The 18,443-nt window shown below is 44.8% G+C and overlaps 1 protein-coding gene across 3 annotated transcripts in view; it reads right to left on the minus strand.

The window, feature by feature from the left end:
* The window catches only part of LOC115471082 (pancreatic triacylglycerol lipase-like), a 54,399-nt gene extending 49,040 nt beyond the window's left edge, over positions 1 to 5,359 (minus strand). For all 3 annotated transcript variants that reach the window (XM_030204759.1, XM_030204758.1, XM_030204757.1), the window contains exons 1-3: positions 5,316 to 5,359; positions 3,930 to 3,978; positions 3,127 to 3,281 (exon numbers count right to left, since the gene is read on the minus strand). In XM_030204759.1, the coding sequence (XP_030060619.1) occupies positions 3,127 to 3,281; positions 3,930 to 3,978 (204 nt within the window). In that variant the 5' untranslated portion in view covers positions 5,316 to 5,359. The remainder of the gene's footprint in view (positions 1 to 3,126; positions 3,282 to 3,929; positions 3,979 to 5,315) is intronic.
* Between the last annotated feature and the right edge of the window lie 13,084 nt (positions 5,360 to 18,443).

Below are 18,443 nucleotides of genomic sequence, written 5' to 3' on the forward strand. Positions count from 1 at the left end.
TACCTTTGCTGGCGGGGGTCCCCAAACCCTGCCAGCCAAAGTCCCCTTCAGCGCTGGTCTCAGAGTCCAGCGCATTCGCTGATCTGGATTCTGTTTCTGTGAGTCCTGACGTCCTGCATGTTCCTACGAAGAGGACTTCAGTTGGCAGGGGTTGGGGACCCCCGCCAGCAAAGGTTCCTGACAGCGACTGTGGGGGAGGGGGGGTGTCAAACGTGGCGGGGAGGGGCAGGGGGTGAAAGCAGGGGGCCAGGGCTACATCTGCGGGGACCCATGCCCCCGTGGCCCCACCTAGCTATGGCCCTGCTGGCATGTAGAATTAGGCACAGAGGGCCATATTCTATAAGTGCATGTAAATTTTGGAACGCCCACAAAACGCCTATTTCCCCGCATATAGCCATGCCCCTTTTTGGCTGCACACATTTGAATTTAGGCTGTCTGCATTACAGAATGTACTTAGCGAGTTGCGCATGTAAATTCTAATTATTGCCAATTATAGTAGATGACGGCAGAGAAAGACCTTTACGGTCCATCCAGTCTGCCTAACAAGATAAACTCATATGTGCTGCTTTATGTGTATACCTGACTTTGATTTGTATCTGCCATTTTCAGGGCACAGACCGTATAGAAGTCTGCCCAGCACTAGCCCCACCTCCCAACCACTAGCCCCGCCTCTGCTCATTACATAAGTACATAAGTAATGCCATACTGGGAAAAGACCAAGGGTCCATCGAGCCCAGCATCTTGTCCACAACAGCGGCCAATCCAGGCCAAGGGCACCTGGCAAGCTTCCCAAACGTACAAACATTCTATACATGTTATTCCTGGGATTTTGGATTTTTCCAAGTCCGTTTAGTAGCAGTTTATGGACTTGTCCTTTAGGAAACCGTCCAACCCCTTTTAAAACTCTGCTAAGCTAACCGTCTTCACCACATTTTCCGGCAATGAATTCCAGTTTAATTACACGTTGGGTGAAGAAAAATTTTCTCCGATTTGTTTTAAATTGACTACACTGTAGTTTCATCGCATGCCCCCTAGTCCTAGTATTTTTGGAAAGTGTGAACAGACACTTTACATCCACCTGTTCCACTCCACTCATTATTTTATATACCTCTATCATGTCTCCCCTCAGCCGTCTCTTCTCCAAGCTGAATAGCCCTAGCCTCCTTAGTCTTTCTTCATAGGGAAGTCGTCCCATCCCCGCTATCATTTTTGTCGCCCTTCGCTGCACCTTTTCCAATTCTACTATATCTTTCTTGAGATGCGGCGACCAGAATTGAACACAATACTCAAGGTGCGGTCGCACCATGGAGCGATACAATGGCATAATAACATCCTCACACCTGTTTTCCATACCTTTCCTAATAATACCCAACATTCTATTCGCTTTCCTAGCCGCAGCAGCACACTGTGCAGAAGGTTTCAGTGTGTTATCGACGACGACACCCAGATCCCTTTCTTGGTCCGTAACTCCTAAAGTGGAACCTTGCATGACGTAACTATAATTCGGGTTCTTTTTTCCCACATGCATCACCTTGCACTTGCTCACATTAAACGTCATCTGCCATTTAGCCGCCCAGTCTCGTGAGGTCCTCTTGTAATTTTTCACAATCCCGTCGCGAGTTAACGACTTTGAATAACTTTGTGTCATCAGCAAATTTAATTACCTTGCTAGTTATCCCCATCTCTAAATCATTCATAAATATATTAAAAGCAGGGGCCCTAGCACAGACCCCTGAGGAACCCCACTAACTACCCTTCTCCATTGTGAATACTGCCCATTTAACCCCACTCTCTGTTTCCTATCCTTCAACCAGTTTTTAATCCACAATAGGACATTTCCTCCTATCCCATGACCCTCCAATTTCCTCTGTAGCCTTTCATGAGGTACCTTATCAAACGCCTTTTGAAAATCCAGATACACAATATCAACCGGCTCCCCTTTGTCCACGTTTGTTTACTCCTTCAAAGAATTGAAGTAAATTGGTCAGGCAAGATTTCCCCACACAAAAGCCGTGCTGACTCGGTCTCAGTAATCCATGTCCTCGGATGTGCTCTGTAATTTTGTTTTAATAATAGCCTCTACCATTTTCCCCGGCACCGACGTCAGACTCACCGGTCTATAATTTCCCAGATCTCCCCTGGAGCCTTTTTTAAAAATGGGCGTTACATTGGCCAGTTATCAACACTGATTAGCTCGTTACGCCAATTAAGTTACACATGTTGTTATAGAATATGTTTGGATTTCGGGGCAGAACACTAGATGCAATATATAGAATCCGGAGGGAAATGCAGACACGTTAGTATTCTGTCATGGAAGTTGCTTGCACAACTGCCATTATAGAATCCGTGCTTAGCGCACATCATCCCGGCTTCTAAAAATTTGACGACCTTTTATCCCATGACCAGTGGCGTAGCTACGTGGGGCCATGGGGGCCTAGGCCCCTGTAGATTTGGCCCTGGACCCCCTGCCGAAGACTCTTTCGACCAACCCTCTCCCGCCGCCAACCCTCCCCCGCCACCTCCGCGGGCTACCTTTGCTGGCGGGCGACCCCTATCCCCACCAGCCGAGGTCCTCTTCTTCCCACGAAGGCTTCGTTCTGTTTCTGACGTCCTGCACATCAGACTCACAGCTGTTTCTCCAGGACGTCGGAAACAAAACGAAGCCTTCACGGGAAGAAGAGGACCTCGGCTGGTGGGGATTGGGGTCCCCTGCCAGCAAAGGTAGCCCACGGCAGTAGGAGGGGGGGGTCAAGAGGGTCATCGGCGGGAGGGGGGGTCGAGAGGGTCGTTGGCAGGGGTCGTCAAAGTTGGTGGTGGCAGTAGCGGCGGCGGCGGCGGGGGGGGGTCGGCATTGGCGGGGGGGTCAGCAGGGGGGGTCAGTGGCCCGGGGGGGGCTAAAATGTGCCCCCTCACCTCGGGCTTTGGACCCCCCTCCCGCCGAAGTCTGGCTACGCCCCTACCCATGACCACAGAATTCCCTCAGAAAAAAGCAGGCCTTACAAGTTCTTGCAGTGAAGAGACTATAAAATGTACACAGGTAACATGGGAATAAGCAAACAGAAAAATGGAAAAAGAAGCAAGTATTTCAATCTGAAAATATTTAAAAGAAAACACTACAAGTCTTACTTGAAAGTTATCAGTATTATGTTTTGTGAAGAGAAGAAAGCGTGTGTTGATCTTTTCAGGACTCCAGGGTAAATTTGCGATTGGTCTTTCTATTGTCCCAGCCCATGGAATATCATCCGTAAAGCATCCCAGCCTCTCATAGCAGACTTCACCTCCTGCAAAACATTTTTAAATACTTTAGACTGCAAAGAATTCCAGACAAATCAGATGTTATATCAGAAGCAGTTAAGGCTGAAGCCGTCAGATTAATATCAGACCCATATAAATGATTTTATGAAAAATAAGTGAAAGTCTCATCAATTCATGCACAGCTGACCTGCAAGCCTGAGGACTATTGTAGCGATAGACTTTTTGTACAGTCCCCAGATATTCAAAGCTATTTAACTGGCCAGAAATAGCCACTGACCAGTTATCAGGGTCGTAGCCAGACTTCAGCAGGAAGGAGGTCCATAGCCCCCCCCCCCGGCCGCCAACCCTCCTCTGCCAAGTACCTTTGCTGGCGGGGGTCCCCAACCCACTCCCACCGAAGTCCTCTTTAGCGCCAGTCTCTGAGTCCGGCGCATTGCTGATCTGGATTCTGTTTCTGATGTGAGTCCTGATGTCCTGCACGTTCAAAAATGGCGGGGGGGAGGGGAGGCAGCGCCGGGGGGCTAAAATGTGCCCCCTCACCTCGGGCTCTGGACCCCCCTCCCGCCGAAGTCTGGCTACGCCCCTGATGTGAGGGAGAATATCGAGTCTAACCTTAGATACAATAGATGAAGACAGACTTCAGCAGTTAAGATCATGTCAGTTTTATATCTCACCTCTTACTGTGCCGATAAGGAAAAGAGTGAAGATCCAAACACCCAGCATCTAAAATGGTTTTTAAAAAACCCATTAATTTCATGGAAGTCAAACACTCAACAAGTATGTTTAATTCCTGGTAGCACATAAGTTTTTGTACCTGGGGCAATGGAGAGTTAAGGGGTCCTTTTACTAAGGTGCACTGAAAAATGGCCTGCGCTGTTGTAGGCGTATGCATTGGATGAGCGCAGGTCCATTTTTCAGCACACCTGCAAAAAAGGCCCTTTTTTGGCCGAAAATGGACGTGCAGCAAAATAAAAATTGGCGAGTGTCCATTTTGGGCCTGAGACCTTACCGCCACCCATTAACAGCGGTAAGGTCTCATACGTTAACTGTGCGCTAATCATCAGCGTGTACACTGCTGATTACCTCCCGGTCAACGTAACGCGGTAGAAGATAAAAAAATATTTTTGGACGTGCGTAAAAAATGGAATTACCGCCCGGGGCTCGTGGGAGCCGGGCGGTAGTTCCAAATTGACGTGCGTTGGACTCGCCTAGGTGCCTACGCGCCTTGGTAAAAGGGCCCCTAAGTGACTTGCTCAAGGTTAAGTAACTTGCCCAAGGTCACAAGGAGCTGCCGTGGAAATTGAACCCAGGTTGCCAGGCTCAAAGCCTGCTCCACTAACCATTAGGCTACTCCTCCACCTGCTCATTTAGCATGTAAAAATAAATGCTGTGTTTTCTGAGTATTTACTTTTATGTGAATATACTCCCATGCAATATTATAAGTGTTTACTGGAGCAAATAGTTTTATGTGCATGTGCTGTTCATCATCAGAAATCTTTGCTTACAGCATCCTGATACGCCCAAGGTGTTAATATAGCATAAACAGCTGGAGAGTAACCTCAAAGAGGGAACAGCAGAACCCTAATAAAACTAAGTTCTGAATGAACTATGCACGGCTAAAGGTGGACAGCAAGAGAGAAGATAGCACTACCTGATCCATTCCAACTAAGAACAGAGCAAGAAAACCTGACAAATTACTTCAAAGGAGCAGCACTACTTTGATATATCCAAAGATAGATGCAGCAGAAACAGCTGAAGAGAAATATCAGAAGAAAATACAGAAGTGACAAGATAGCCCAAAGAAATGAATACAGCACAAACAGCTGAAAAGAGATTGTGTGGGAGGAGATACTAGCCCTTCAATATACACAAAATGTGGACACGGTGTAAAAGGAGACTTCAGAGGAATCCAATTTGTTTTTCAAGATGGCCTATGGCTAAAAATACAGAAGTAAAACAGCTTATGAGCTGGGAGACGTGTCCAAAGGAAAACGATAATAATGCCAGAAAAATTCAAGCAGTATTCTGAAAAACCCTGTAAGGAGGGAAATAAAACTTACTGTGGCTTTGGCTTCCCTTGGTGGTTGAGCGGTTAATACCTTATGTCTTTATATAATGTGTACAGCACTTTCCTTACCCTTTGGACCTCTCTGTGGAGTAAAGGTTGTAGTTAGATAAGAGAGGACTTAAAAGGGACACGCTGGCACATTTAATAGAATAATCCCAAATTCACTAACACTCCAAGTGCACCTTTATCTCATTCAATAAAAAGTGTGAAGGGAGGGTGACACTGGGGAGAGAAAGTCTGGATAATGGTGCTCCTCAGATGGAGAAGTAGCCTAATGGTTAGTGGCCCAAAAACCAAAGCAACTAGGATTCAAATCCCACTGGTGTTTTTTTGTGGTGTTTGCAATTTGACCCCTGATGCAGATGTAGTGATCCCAAAACACAGCCCACGTTAGGACTATCAGTAAAAGACTTTTGATTATCCAATAAAAGACTCTTGACTGTCCCATACTTGATGGCCCTTGGTACTATATTTTTTAAAATTTGTACGAGTGTGCTTTGACCCTCTCTTCTGCCATTTGCAAGTCATTTGGCACCCCTGTGGCATTCGTGGCTGCAGAGGTGCCACAGGGCTCCCCGCTTTCTCCACTTCTATTTAATATACACCTAAGATTGCTTAATTCTTTATTTTATCACTCATAGATTACAGCCTTACCTTGTGCCGACGACATTTTTTTACTGTGTCCTGTCTTGGATAATCTAGAAGATACTCTGATTTCTTTAAAGCATTGCATTTCAGTGATAGATAAATGGGTGTTCAACCATTGTTTAAAATGAAACAAAAATAAAACACAAATCTTACGGTTTGAAGATGTTGATAGAACTTTATGTAAAGATCTCGTGTTGTCTACAGGCGAACAGTTAACGATTGATAATCAGTCCGAAATAGCATAGTAGATGACGGCAGAAAAAGACCTGCACGGTCCATCCAGTCTGCCCAACAAGACAACTCATATGTGCTACTTTTTGTGTATACCCTACTTTGATTTGTACCTGTGCTCTACAGGGCACAGACCGTATAAGTCTGCCCAGCACTATCCCCGCCTCCCAACCACCGGCTCTAGCACAGACCGTAAGTCTGCCCAGCACTATCCCCGCCTCCCAACCACCAGCCCCGCCTCCGGCTTTGGCACAGACTGTATAAGTCTGCCCAGCACTATCCCTGCCTCTCACCACTGGCTCTGGCACAGACCATATAAGTCTGCCCAGCACTATCCCCACCTCCAAACCACCAGTCCCATCTCCCACCACCGGCTCTGGCACAGACCGTATAAGTCTGCCCAGCACTATCCCCGCCTCCCAACCACCAGCCCCTCCTCCCACCACCGGCTCTGGCACAGACCACATAAGTCTGCCCAGCACTATCCCCGCCTCCCGCCACCGGCTCTGCCACCCAATCTCGACTAAGCTCCTGAGGATCCATTCCTTCTGCCCAGGATTCCTTTATGCTTATACTAGGGATTATTTTGGATTCAAATTTGACTTATACCAATTAGATTAATGTACTTAGTAAGAAACGTTTTTAAGCTCAAGCAACTTAGAGGAATTAGATCATCACTTCACCTGCATAACTTTAGGATCTTGGTGCAGGCAATCTTGCTACCTCAGCTGGACTACTGCAATTCTCTGTATGGTGGTACTTCAGCTAAATTGGCTACAGATGCTGCAAAATACAGCGGTCAGACTGATATTTGGTAAAGGTCATTTTGACTCTGTGACCACTTCTGTAAGGAACCTTCACTGGTTATCTACTAGACAGCGGGCCAGATTTAAAGTAGCCTGTTTGGTTTGAAGTCCCTCTATGGCTTGAATTCTGAAGATATAGTTGATCTCTTGGCTTTTCCAACCTCTGGGCATAGTAATTGTTTCTTGTGCACTCTACAAATGGGGTTCCTACTCCTAAACACATACAATTAAAATATGCTAATGAAAGCTCACTCTAAAGTTCAAGCTGCTAAGATTTAGAATGAGTGTCCTCCTAGAAAGGAGAAATGGAGAACAAAGAAAAACCTACATGTGTACATGTGTCTAAAAAGGCTGTAATTATGCAAATCATCAGGTTAGAGGGCAACTAAAATCGGGGGTTTCAATTTCAGACAAAACCAAATCTGCGGTCAAAGTTCACCATCGGCCTTCCCCAGCAGAAAACCAAAAAATCATAAACCCCACCCTCATCAGAAAGTGAGTCCCCCCAGACCCCTGGCAGAGTAGTGCCCAACCCCCAATCACAAGCACCGCCCAGACCTATCTTAGAAATTCTGGTAGTTTAGTGGCCTTTTCAGGACAGACTCAATCCCCAGTCACTCCTGCCCATGTCGCCTCTGCAGCATCAGCTGTTCTGCACGCTGCCTTTTCATTTTTGGCTCCCAGATTATGGAATAATCTTCCATCTTTGATTTGTGGGGCAGTGTCATTTAACACATTTTAAACTACTACTACTACTATTTAGCATTTCTATAGCGCTACAAGGCATACGCAGCGCTGCACAAACATAGAAGAAAGACAGTCCCTGCTCAAAGAGCTTACAATCTAATAGACAAAAAATAAAGTAAGCAAATCAAATCAATTAATGTGAACGGGAAGGAAGAGAGGAGGGTAGGTGGAGGCAAGTGGTTACGAGTCAAAAGCAATGTTAAAGAGGTGGGCTTTCAGTCTAGATTTAAAGGTGGCCAAGGATGGGGCAAGACGTAGGGGCTCAGGAAGTTTATTCCAGGCGTAGGGTGCAGCGAGACAGAAGGCGCGAAGTCTGGAGTTGGCAGTAGTGGAGAAGGGAACAGATAAGAAGGATTTATCCATGGAGCGGAGTGCACGGGAAGGGGTGTAGGGAAGCCCTTAAAGCATATAGCGTTCCTTCCTTTCATTTAATCTGTATATCACTTTCACCTACTTGATTAGTAAAGGTGGTATAGTGAGTTTCTAATAAACAGTTCCATGCAGATATGTGGCATGTTCATCTAGCCAATTTATAGAATTACTTAATACAGTGACAGTAAATGACGGCAGATAGAGACCCACACGGCCCATCCAGTCTGCCTAACAAGGTGGCCAGAGCTGTGCTTGTCACTCTGTGTGGACCCCAGTCACCCATGCTTGAACACTGATTGTCAAGTCCAAAGGGACCAGATTCCAGAACTCTTTCAACTCACTCTTCCCTGTGGCTGGACCCTCACTATGAAACTCCCTATCCATTGATATTAAAACTGATAACAATTACCTTAGTTTCAGGAAGAAGCTAAAAACCTTTGTTTTCCCTAAACCCACTGTATGAATCACAATGTTCATGTTGCACCCCTATAACTTCTACTGTGCTTCTATAATAACACAAAGCCGTTAAAATGTCAGATTGGTAAGGCTGAGATAAAAAAAATGTGAAATAATGGTGCCACCTACTGGACTATGCCATGTTAACACTTCAGTGCAGAAATAGGAATATGTATGTCAAGTGAGTCAAAGTACTGTTAAAAAGACTCAGCCAGTAGCATTGAAAATGGTTTTCAATTCTGGCTTTTGAGGACTGCTACAGTGACCAAAACATGCAAATTAACCCAGCTCCTTGACTATAAGCATGTTCCCCAGGGGTCAGTGCTTTCTCCAACACTTTTTAATGCAGATTATTTTCTGCCACAAGAACATCCCGCAAATTTCTCAACCTGCACTTCCCCAGCTGTAAAGGACTAAAATACAAGCTGATGCACGCCACTACCTTCTCTTACATGAGCACGCAGCTATGGAATGCATTACCTACAGACCTGAAAACAATCGACGAAACAACTATCTTTCGCAAATCTCTGAAGACATATTTCTTCAACAAAGCCTACAATGAGAACCGATAACCTCACTAATCCACCTCACCAATCCACTCAGTTATGAAAGCCCACCATCTGTAACTACCCTAATCACTCCCTTCCTTCTTCTCTCTTCCCTTACTTAATCTCTGCACAATACTAACTGTATCTGATATCCTGGAATGACAATGTTAACAAGAATGTGTAAGCCACATTGAGCCTGCAAATAGGTGGGAAAATGTGGGATACAAATGCAATAAATAAATAAATAACAGATTTGAATTCAGTTGATTTATAGCCACTTCGAATTTAGAAACATAGAAACATGACAGCAGATAAAGGCCATATGACCCCATCCAGTCTGTCCATCCTCTGTAACCTGTTCCTAAGCGATCCCACATTCTTATCCCATGCCTTTTTAAATTCTGGAACAGTCCTCGACTCCACCACCTCCACCGGGAGGCCATTCCACGCCTCCACCACCCTTTCTGTGAAATAATACTTCCTTAGGTTACTCCTAAGCCTATTCCCTCTTAACTTTGTCATATGCCCCCTCATTCCAGAGCTCTCCTTCATTTGGAAAAGGCTCTCTTCCTGTACATAAATGCCCTTGAGATATTTAAACGTTTCTATCATGTCTCCTCTCTCCCTCCTCTCTTCCAGCGTATACATGTTGAGGTTCAAAAGCCTGTCCCGATAATTTTTGCATTCAAGACTGCTTACTAATTTTATAGCCGCCCTCTGGACCAACTCCATCCTGTTTATATCTTTCCGTAGGTGCGGTCTCCAGAACTGCATGCAGTACTCTAAATGAGGTCTCACCAGAGACTTATACAACGGCACTATCACCTCCTTTTTCCTGCTGGTCATGCCTCTCTTTATGCACCCAAGCATCCTTCTGGCTTTGGCCATCGCTTTTTCTACCTGTTTGAAAGCTTTAAGGTAGTCAGATACAATCACCCCCAAGTCCCGCTCTTCCTTCGCACACTGAAGCACTACACCCCCTATACTGTACCGTTCCCTCAGATTTTTGCGACCCAAGTGCATGACCCTGCATTTTTTGGGATTAAACCTTAGTTGCCAATTCCTCTAGCTTCACTAGGTCCTTCCTCATGTCATTCACACCCTCCAGGGTGTCCACCCTGTTGCAGAATTTTGTATCATCCGTAAAGAGACAAACCTTACCAGACAGCCCTTCCGCAATATTGCTCACAAAGATGTTAAAAACAGCCGGCCCTAGGACCGAACCCTGCGGTACTCCACTGATGACATCCTTTTCTTTTGGTACAGTCCCCAGATATTCAAAGCTATTTAACTGGCCAGAAATAGCCACTGACCATCAAGCGCCCCTCCCACATCCAACTGTTTGGTCACCCAGTAGAAGAAGACAGTCAGATTCGTCTGACACGACCTGCCACTAGTGAAGCCATTCTAAATTTGTTTAGAATTAGTGGCAGCTTAGCTAATCATTTAGTTTTGAATCCTGACAAAACAGTAGCCTGTTGGGTTACTGTGTCATTTTCTCTACCAATTATCCCTTTCTTGTTTGACAGGCACATTGCTCCTGTTTCCTCTTTCTGTTATCTTGGGGTAATTCTAGATTCTGCTTTGTCTTTTGGTCCTCAAATATCTCAGGTTGTTAAAACAGGTTTCTTTTTCTAAGTAAATTGAGGGCAATTCATAATTTATTAGATTTTGATGAACTCTGCTCCTTGTTTTATGCTTTCCTCCATTCCAGATATGATCATTGTAATGTTATTTATACAGGGATTACTAAACATAACCTTAGTACCTAAGTATTGCCATACTGGGACAGACCAAAGGTCCATCAAGCCCAGCATCCTGCTTCCTACAGTGGCCAATCCAGGTCACAAATACCTGGCAAGATCCCAAAAAAGTTCAATACAATTTATGCTGCTTATCCCAGAAATAAGCAGTGGATTATCCCCAAGTCCATTTTAATAATGACTTATGGACTTTTCTTTTAGGAAGCTATCCAAACCTTTTTTAAAACCCGCCATGCTAACCACTTTTACCACATTCTCTGGCAACAAATTCCAAAATTTAATTACACATTGAGTGAAGAAAAATTTTCTCCGATTCATTTTAAATTTACTACTTTGTAGCTTCATCGCATGCCCCCTAGTCCTATTATTTTTGGAAAGAGTAAACAAACGATTCACGTCTACCCATGCAATTCCACTCATTATTTAATAGACCTCTATCGTATCTCCCCTTAGCCATCTTTTCTCCAAGCTGAAGAGCCCTAGCCGCTTTATCCTTTCCTCATAGGGAAGTCGTCCCATCCCCTGTACCATTTTTATTGCCCTTCTCTGCACCTTTTCTAATTCCACTATATCTTTTTTGAGATGCGGCGACCAGAATTGAACACAATATTTGAGGTGCGGTCACACCATGAAGCGATACAAAGGCATTATTACATCCTCATTTTTGCTTTCCATTCCTTTTCTAATAATACCTGTCTATTTGATTTCTTAGCCGCTGTAGCACACTAAGCAGGTTTCAAAGTATCATCAACGACGACACCTAGATCACTTTCTTGGTCTGTGACTCCTAACGTGGAACCTTGCATGACGTAGCTATAATTCAGGTTCCTCTTTCCCCCATGCATCATTTTGCACTTGCACACATTAAACATCATCTGCCATTTAGATGCCCAATCTCCCAGGCTCATAAGATCCTCTTGTAATTTTTCACAATCCTCCCGCGATTTAGCGACTTTGAATAACTTTGTGTCATCAGGAAAGTTAATTACCTCACTAGTTACTCCCATCTCTAGGTCATTTATAAATATGTTAAAAAGCAGCGGTCCCAGCACAGACCCCTGGGGAACCCCACTAACTACCCTTCTCCATTGAGAATATTGATTAACCCTACTCTCTGTTTTCTATCTTTTAACCAGGTTTTAATCCACAATAGGACACTACTTCCTATCCCATGACTCTCCAAATGCCTCTGGAGTCTTTCATGAGGTACTTTGTCAAACGCCTTCTGAAAATCCAGATACACAATATCAACCTTCTCAACTTTATCCACATGTTTGTTCACCCCTTTAAAGAAATGTAATAGATTAGTGAGGCAAGATTTCCCTTCACTAAATCCATGTTGACTTTGTCTCATTAATCCATGTTTTTGAATATGCTCTGTATATTTTGTTCTTTATAATAGTCTCTAACATTTTGCCCAGCACCAACGTCAGACTCAACGGTCTAAAATTTCCCTCATCTCCTCTGGAACCTTTTCAAAAAATTGTCATTGCATCATCTTCCGGTACCATGCTCGATTTTAAGGATAAATTACATATTATTAACAATAGCTCCACAAGTTCATTTTTCAGTGCTATCAGTACTCTGGGATGAATACCATCCGGTCCAGGAGATTTGCTACTCTTCAATTTGTAGAACTGCCCCATTACATCCTCCAGGTTTATAGAGAATTCATTCAGTTTCTCCGACTCCTCAGATTCGAATACCATTTCTGGCACCGGTATCTCTCCCAAATCTTCCTCGGTGAAGACTGAAGCAAAGAATTCATTTTTATCTCTCCACTATGGCTTTGTCTTCCCTGATCGCCCCTTTTACCCCTCGGTCATCTAGCGGTCCAACTGATTCTTTTGCCGGCTTCCTGCTTTTAATATACCTAAAAAAATGTTACTGTGTGTTTTTGCCTCCAACGCATTTTTTTGAAGTCCCTCTTAACCTTCCTTATCAGTGCTTTGCATTTGACTTGACATTCCTTATGCTGTTTCTTATTATTTTCAGTCGGTTACTTCTTCCATTTTCTGAAGGAGTTTCTTTTAGCTCCAATAGCTTCCTTCACCTCACTTTTTAACCATGCTGCCTGTTGTTTGGTCTTCCGTCCTCCTTTTTTAATATGCGGAATATATTTGGCCTGGGCTTCCGGGATGGTGCTTTTGAACAGCATCCACGCTTGATGTAAATTTTTGACCCTCATAGCCGCTCCTCTAAGGTTTTTTTCACTGTTCTCCTCATTTTATCATAGTCTCCTTTTTTAAAGTTAAACGCTCACGTATTTGATTTCCTATTGTGACAAGGCTACCGCCAGGGTGGCTAGGATGAAACAGTTAGACCCTGAAATACAAGTACCAGAAGCCATTGCAAGGAGGGAGGCAGAGAGTAGTCTGGAGACAAGGGAGGGAGCCAGGAGGATAGCCAGGCTAAGCCTATAATTTCGTCAACCACTAGGGGGAGGCAGAGGGAAGAAGCTCAGTCATAGACATGGTTCTAGTGCAGTCTGTATACCACTTAAACCCACTGGCAAGTTTCTGGGACATCACAGGAAAAATAGCCACAGCGAAATCAAATGGCTCAATGAGGAAAAATAGATTTTTGTTTAGAAGACCCAACCAGAGAACTCAGGTCTAAAATATGAAAAAATAAACAGATATAGAAAAATGTAGGCAGATAGAGACCATCGGGCTCATTTTCAAAAGAGGACGTCCATCTTTCGACATAAATCGGAAGATGGAAGTCCTTCTCCTACAGACATCCAGATCGGTATAATCAAAACCCGATTTTGAACGTCTCCAACTGCAGTCTGTCGCAAGGACGTCCAAAGTTCAAGGGGGTGTGGCAGAGGCATAGCGAAGGTGGTGGGCGTGCCTAACACTTGAACGTCTTTGACCTATAATCGAAAAAACAAGGACATCCCTGACAAACACTTAGATGTTTTCACCCGGACGTGTTTTTATTACGAATAAGACACAAAAAGGTGCCCAAAATGACCAGATGACCTCCCGTTACTCCCCCAGTGGTCACTAACCCCCTCGCACCCTCAAAAAAACATCTTTCAAAATATGTCGTGCCAGCCTCAGATGTCATACTCAGGTCCGTGACAGCGAATGCAGGTTCCAGGAGCAGTTTTAGTGGGTATTTATTTATTTTATTTATTTGTTGCATTTGTATCCCACATTATCCCACCTCTTTGCAGGCTCAATGTGGCTTACAATACATCATGGATAGTGGGAAAGAGAACAGAGTAGATATTTGGTGTTACAGAAGGATTTTGGGTTACATAGAATACATGATAGTAATATAACAGAAAGCATTATTAACATTTCTGGATATATGTGGGAGTTTCACCTGTTTTGGTCTTTGTGGTATATCTTGTCGAAGAGATGTGTCTTTAGTAGTTTACGGAAGTTGGTCAGTTCATAGGTCGCTTTTAGGTTGGCTTCCGATCAGTTACCGCATTCAATTCAAGCTTCTGCTACTAACCTACAAATGTACTCGATCTGCAGCCCCTCCTTACCTCTCAACCCTCATCTCCCCCTTACGTTCCTACCCGTAACATCCGCTCTCAAGACAAATCCCTCCTCTCAGTACCCTTCTCCACCACCGCCAACTCCAGGCTCCGCCCTTTCTGCCTCGCCTCACCCCACGCGTGGAACAAACTCCCCGAGCCCATACGCCAGGCCCCCTCCCTGCCCATCTTCAAATCTCTGCTTAAAGCCCACCTCTTCAATGTCACCTTTGGCACCTAACCTCTACCCAGGAAATCTACACTGCCCCAACTTGACATTTCATTCTTTAGATTGTAAGCTCCTTTGAGCAGGGACTGTCCTTCTTTGTTTATTTTGTACAGCGCTGCGTAGCCCTAGTAGCGCTCTAGAAATGTTTAGTAGTAGTAGTAGGTTGAGTGGCAATGCGTTCCAGAATTGCGTGCTCATATAGGAAAAGGTTGATGCGTGCATTAATTTGTATTTTAGGCCTTTGCAGTTGGGGACATGAAGATTAAGGAATGTGCGAGATGATTTTTTAGCATTCCTGGATGGTAGGGCTATCAGGTCAGATATGTAGGCTGGGGCATCGCCATGGATGATTTTATGTACTAGGGTACATATTTTGAACGTGATGCGTTCTTTGAGTGGGAGCCAGCGTAGCTTCTCTCGTAGGGGTTTTGCACTTTCGTATTTTGATTTTCCAAATATGAGTCTGGCTGCCGTGTTCTGGGCTGTTTGGAGTCTTTTTGAGTATTTGCAGTACACTTCAGACAGGCGGACCCAGGCCCATACCTCCCCCCCCTCCCCGGTTACATTTCTGGAGGAAACGGCAAACTCTCCAAAACCCACCACAAACCCACTGTACCCATATATAGGTGCCCCCCTTCACCCATAAGGGCTATGGTAGGGGTGCAGAGTTGTGGGGGGGCTCAGCACACAAGGTAAGGGAGCTATCTTCCTGCGTGCATTTTATGAAGTCCATTGCAATGCCCCCTAGGGTGCTCGGTTGGTGTCCTGGCATGTCAGGGGGACCAGTGCACTACAAATGCTGGCTCCTCCCACTTCCGAATGGCTTGCATTTGGACATTTTTGACATAGATGTTTTTGGTTTCGAAAATCGCCAAAAGTCAGAAACGTCCATGTCTAGGGACGTCCAACTTTAAGGATTTGGACGTCTCTGACGGTATTTTCAAAACGAAAGCTGGACGTCCATCTTTTTTCGAAAATACAGTTTTCCCCACCCCTGGATTTGGATGTTTTGCAAGGATGTCTAAATCGCAACGTTTCTTTCAAAAATGCCCCTCCTTATGTCCTATCCAGTCTGCCCATGCATTCCATTTATTCTCCCTATCACTCCCTTAGAAATCCTATGTGCTTATGCCAAGTTCTCTTGAATTCAGATGCTTTTTTTTTTGTCTCCACCCCTTCCACCAGGAGGCCATTCCACAAATTCACCACCTTTTCCATAAAGAAGTATTTCCTCAGATTACTTCTGAGTCCATCCCCTTTCACCTTTATCCTATGCCCCCTCATTCCAGAGCTTCCTTTCAATTGAGACTTGCCTACTGTGCATTTATGCTGCATATGTAGATAAATGTCTCTATCATATCAAAAGGGGCTGAAAAAAAGAAAAACTGGAAGGGAAAACAAAACTAAAATAAAAAGGGGAAATCCCTACTACTCACACAAAAATCAAGAGACAGGAGAGACACTGAGATAGACACTCGCTGCCCTAACTGAATACACACTTCACAGCTCTAAAGAGAAAGTGATAGTGAAACTACGGCTAAGGTTACCATACGTCCGGATTTACCCGGCCATGTCCTCTTTTTGAGGACATCTCCGGGCGTCCGGACCGGGTTTTGGCCAGGCTGCCCATTTGTCCGGATTTCTGGACAAATGGGCGGGCTGACGTGCGGCGGACCTCCCCTCCCCTTACTATCTTCCCTGGTGGTCTAGTGACTTTGGCACAGGAAAGAGCCCCCTCTTTCCTGCCCCGAAGTCACTAGACCACCAGGGAATATCGTGAGGGGAGAGGTGGTGACAGGGCCGGGGGGGAGGTGTGGAAAGGGGCGGGGCTAGGGCGTGAAAGGGGCATGGCGAGGGTGTGAAATGGGGCAGGGTATGTGTCCCCTTTTTTTAAGGACAAAAAATGGTAACCCTGAAAACGGTCTATGAATTGACCAACTTCCGCAAACTACTGAAAACTTATCTCTTTGACAAAATATATCATAAAGATCAACACGTGTAACTGCACTCTCTCTAATATACCCAGAAATGTTCTTTAACATCTTTTGCTTTAAAACTATCATGTATTTCATGTATCTCTAATATATCCAGAAATGTTCTTTAACGTCTTTTGCTTTAAAACCATCATGTATTTCACCACCATGTAACCCAAAACCCTCTGTAAAACCAATTGTATGTTCTCTTCTACCTCCAGCATCCATGAAGAATTGTAAGCCACATTGAGCCTGCAAAGAGGTGGGATAATGTGGGATACAAATGCAATAAATAAATAAATAAACTATGGCTCCCATGCGACTCAGGCAGGAAGGCACTCACTCATGTGCAGCAAAGCCTGCCAAAGGCTTCTAGAAGTTGTAGATTGCTGGCCAGCATCTAAACCGGAGCTCCATGACGTTACCCACATGCAAGAATGCTCTTCCCTGCTTGACCTTGAAGAAATACATAACACCATGATGGTCCAGTGTGCAGATGGGTCAATATGTTTTACATTACAATCTACAGGCCCAATATTCAACTGGGGACAATCAGCATTGTGCTAACCGCAGGTGGCGTTATCCCTGTACATTGAATGCCGGGCCATGTCTGCACTCTGGCATTGAATTTCCGTATATACAAGAGTGGTGAGAAAATAGCTGGTTAAGTGTGATAAACAGAACTTAACCGGCTATGGTGAACCACATAATGATCTGACTTTTATGCAGTCCTATTTATGCAATTACCTTTGCCCAGGGGTGAACGACCAGAGTCTTCGAGGACCACAACTCGGTCGGGTTTCAAGATTTCCACAATGAGTATGCATGAGATCTATTTGCATACAATGGAAGCAAATACGTAAATCAATTTCACGCACATACATTGTGGGTATCTTGAAAACCCAATTGGGTTGTGGCACTCGAAGACCATGGCTGCCCACCTTGCCTTGGTCAGTTAAGTGCTACATATCGGCACTTAATCGGTCAACTGCTGGCTGTGCCCCCAGAATGCCCCCAAAATAATCAGTTTTGGGTTGGGAACTGGACATTTTCAGCAACACTATCCCGTTAAGTGCCACTGAATATGCCGGTTAGACCCAGGCAATTTAGGGGCTCTTTTACTAAGGCATGCCAAAAAGTGGCCTGCACTGGTGTAGGCGTGTGTTTTGGATGCGCGCAGGTAAATTTTTCAGCGTGCCTGGAAAAAAGGCCTTTTGTGGCCGAAAATGGATGTGCAGCAAAATTAAAACCAGCGTACGTTCATTTCCGACCTGAAACCTTACCGCCACCCACTGACTTAATGGTAAGGTCTCACGCACTAACTGGGCAGTAAGCGGCCAGCGTGTGTGAACTACTGATTACTGCTGGGTAAGCACCATGTGGTAGAAAATATTTTCTACCTCGTGTTTTTGGCGCATGTCAAAAATGGAATTACCACCAGGGGCATGAAGTAGCTGGGAGATAGTTCCAATTTGGCATGCATTGGACGTGCGTAGGTGCCTCAGGGGCTTAGTAAAAGGGCCCCTAAATGTGGCTGTTTAAACTTTCTCCTGAGTATAACCAGCAATTACAAAATTTTCATATCTTTATTATATAGCCTGGGAATATAAGTTGCATTTTTTTTCTGTAGAAAACCCCTGGCCAGTGTTCTGAGTGAGGGGACCTTTCCTCCTTTCCTGCTCCTTAACCAAGGCTCTGGTGCCTTGGGGGGTTGGGGAGAGGGAATTCCACCGCATCCCTTGTTTCTGGCAGATTCTTTTGAGCTGCCTTGGAAGGGGGGGGGGGGGGGGCAGCATATGGACCCTTTGACCAGCCTGAAACCATGAGATCAAAAGGTCATATTTAAATGCC

The sequence above is a fragment of the Microcaecilia unicolor genome, chromosome 5 (genome assembly GCF_901765095.1).
Source record: "Microcaecilia unicolor chromosome 5, aMicUni1.1, whole genome shotgun sequence".
In the NCBI taxonomy this organism is placed as follows: Eukaryota; Metazoa; Chordata; class Amphibia; order Gymnophiona; family Siphonopidae; genus Microcaecilia; species Microcaecilia unicolor.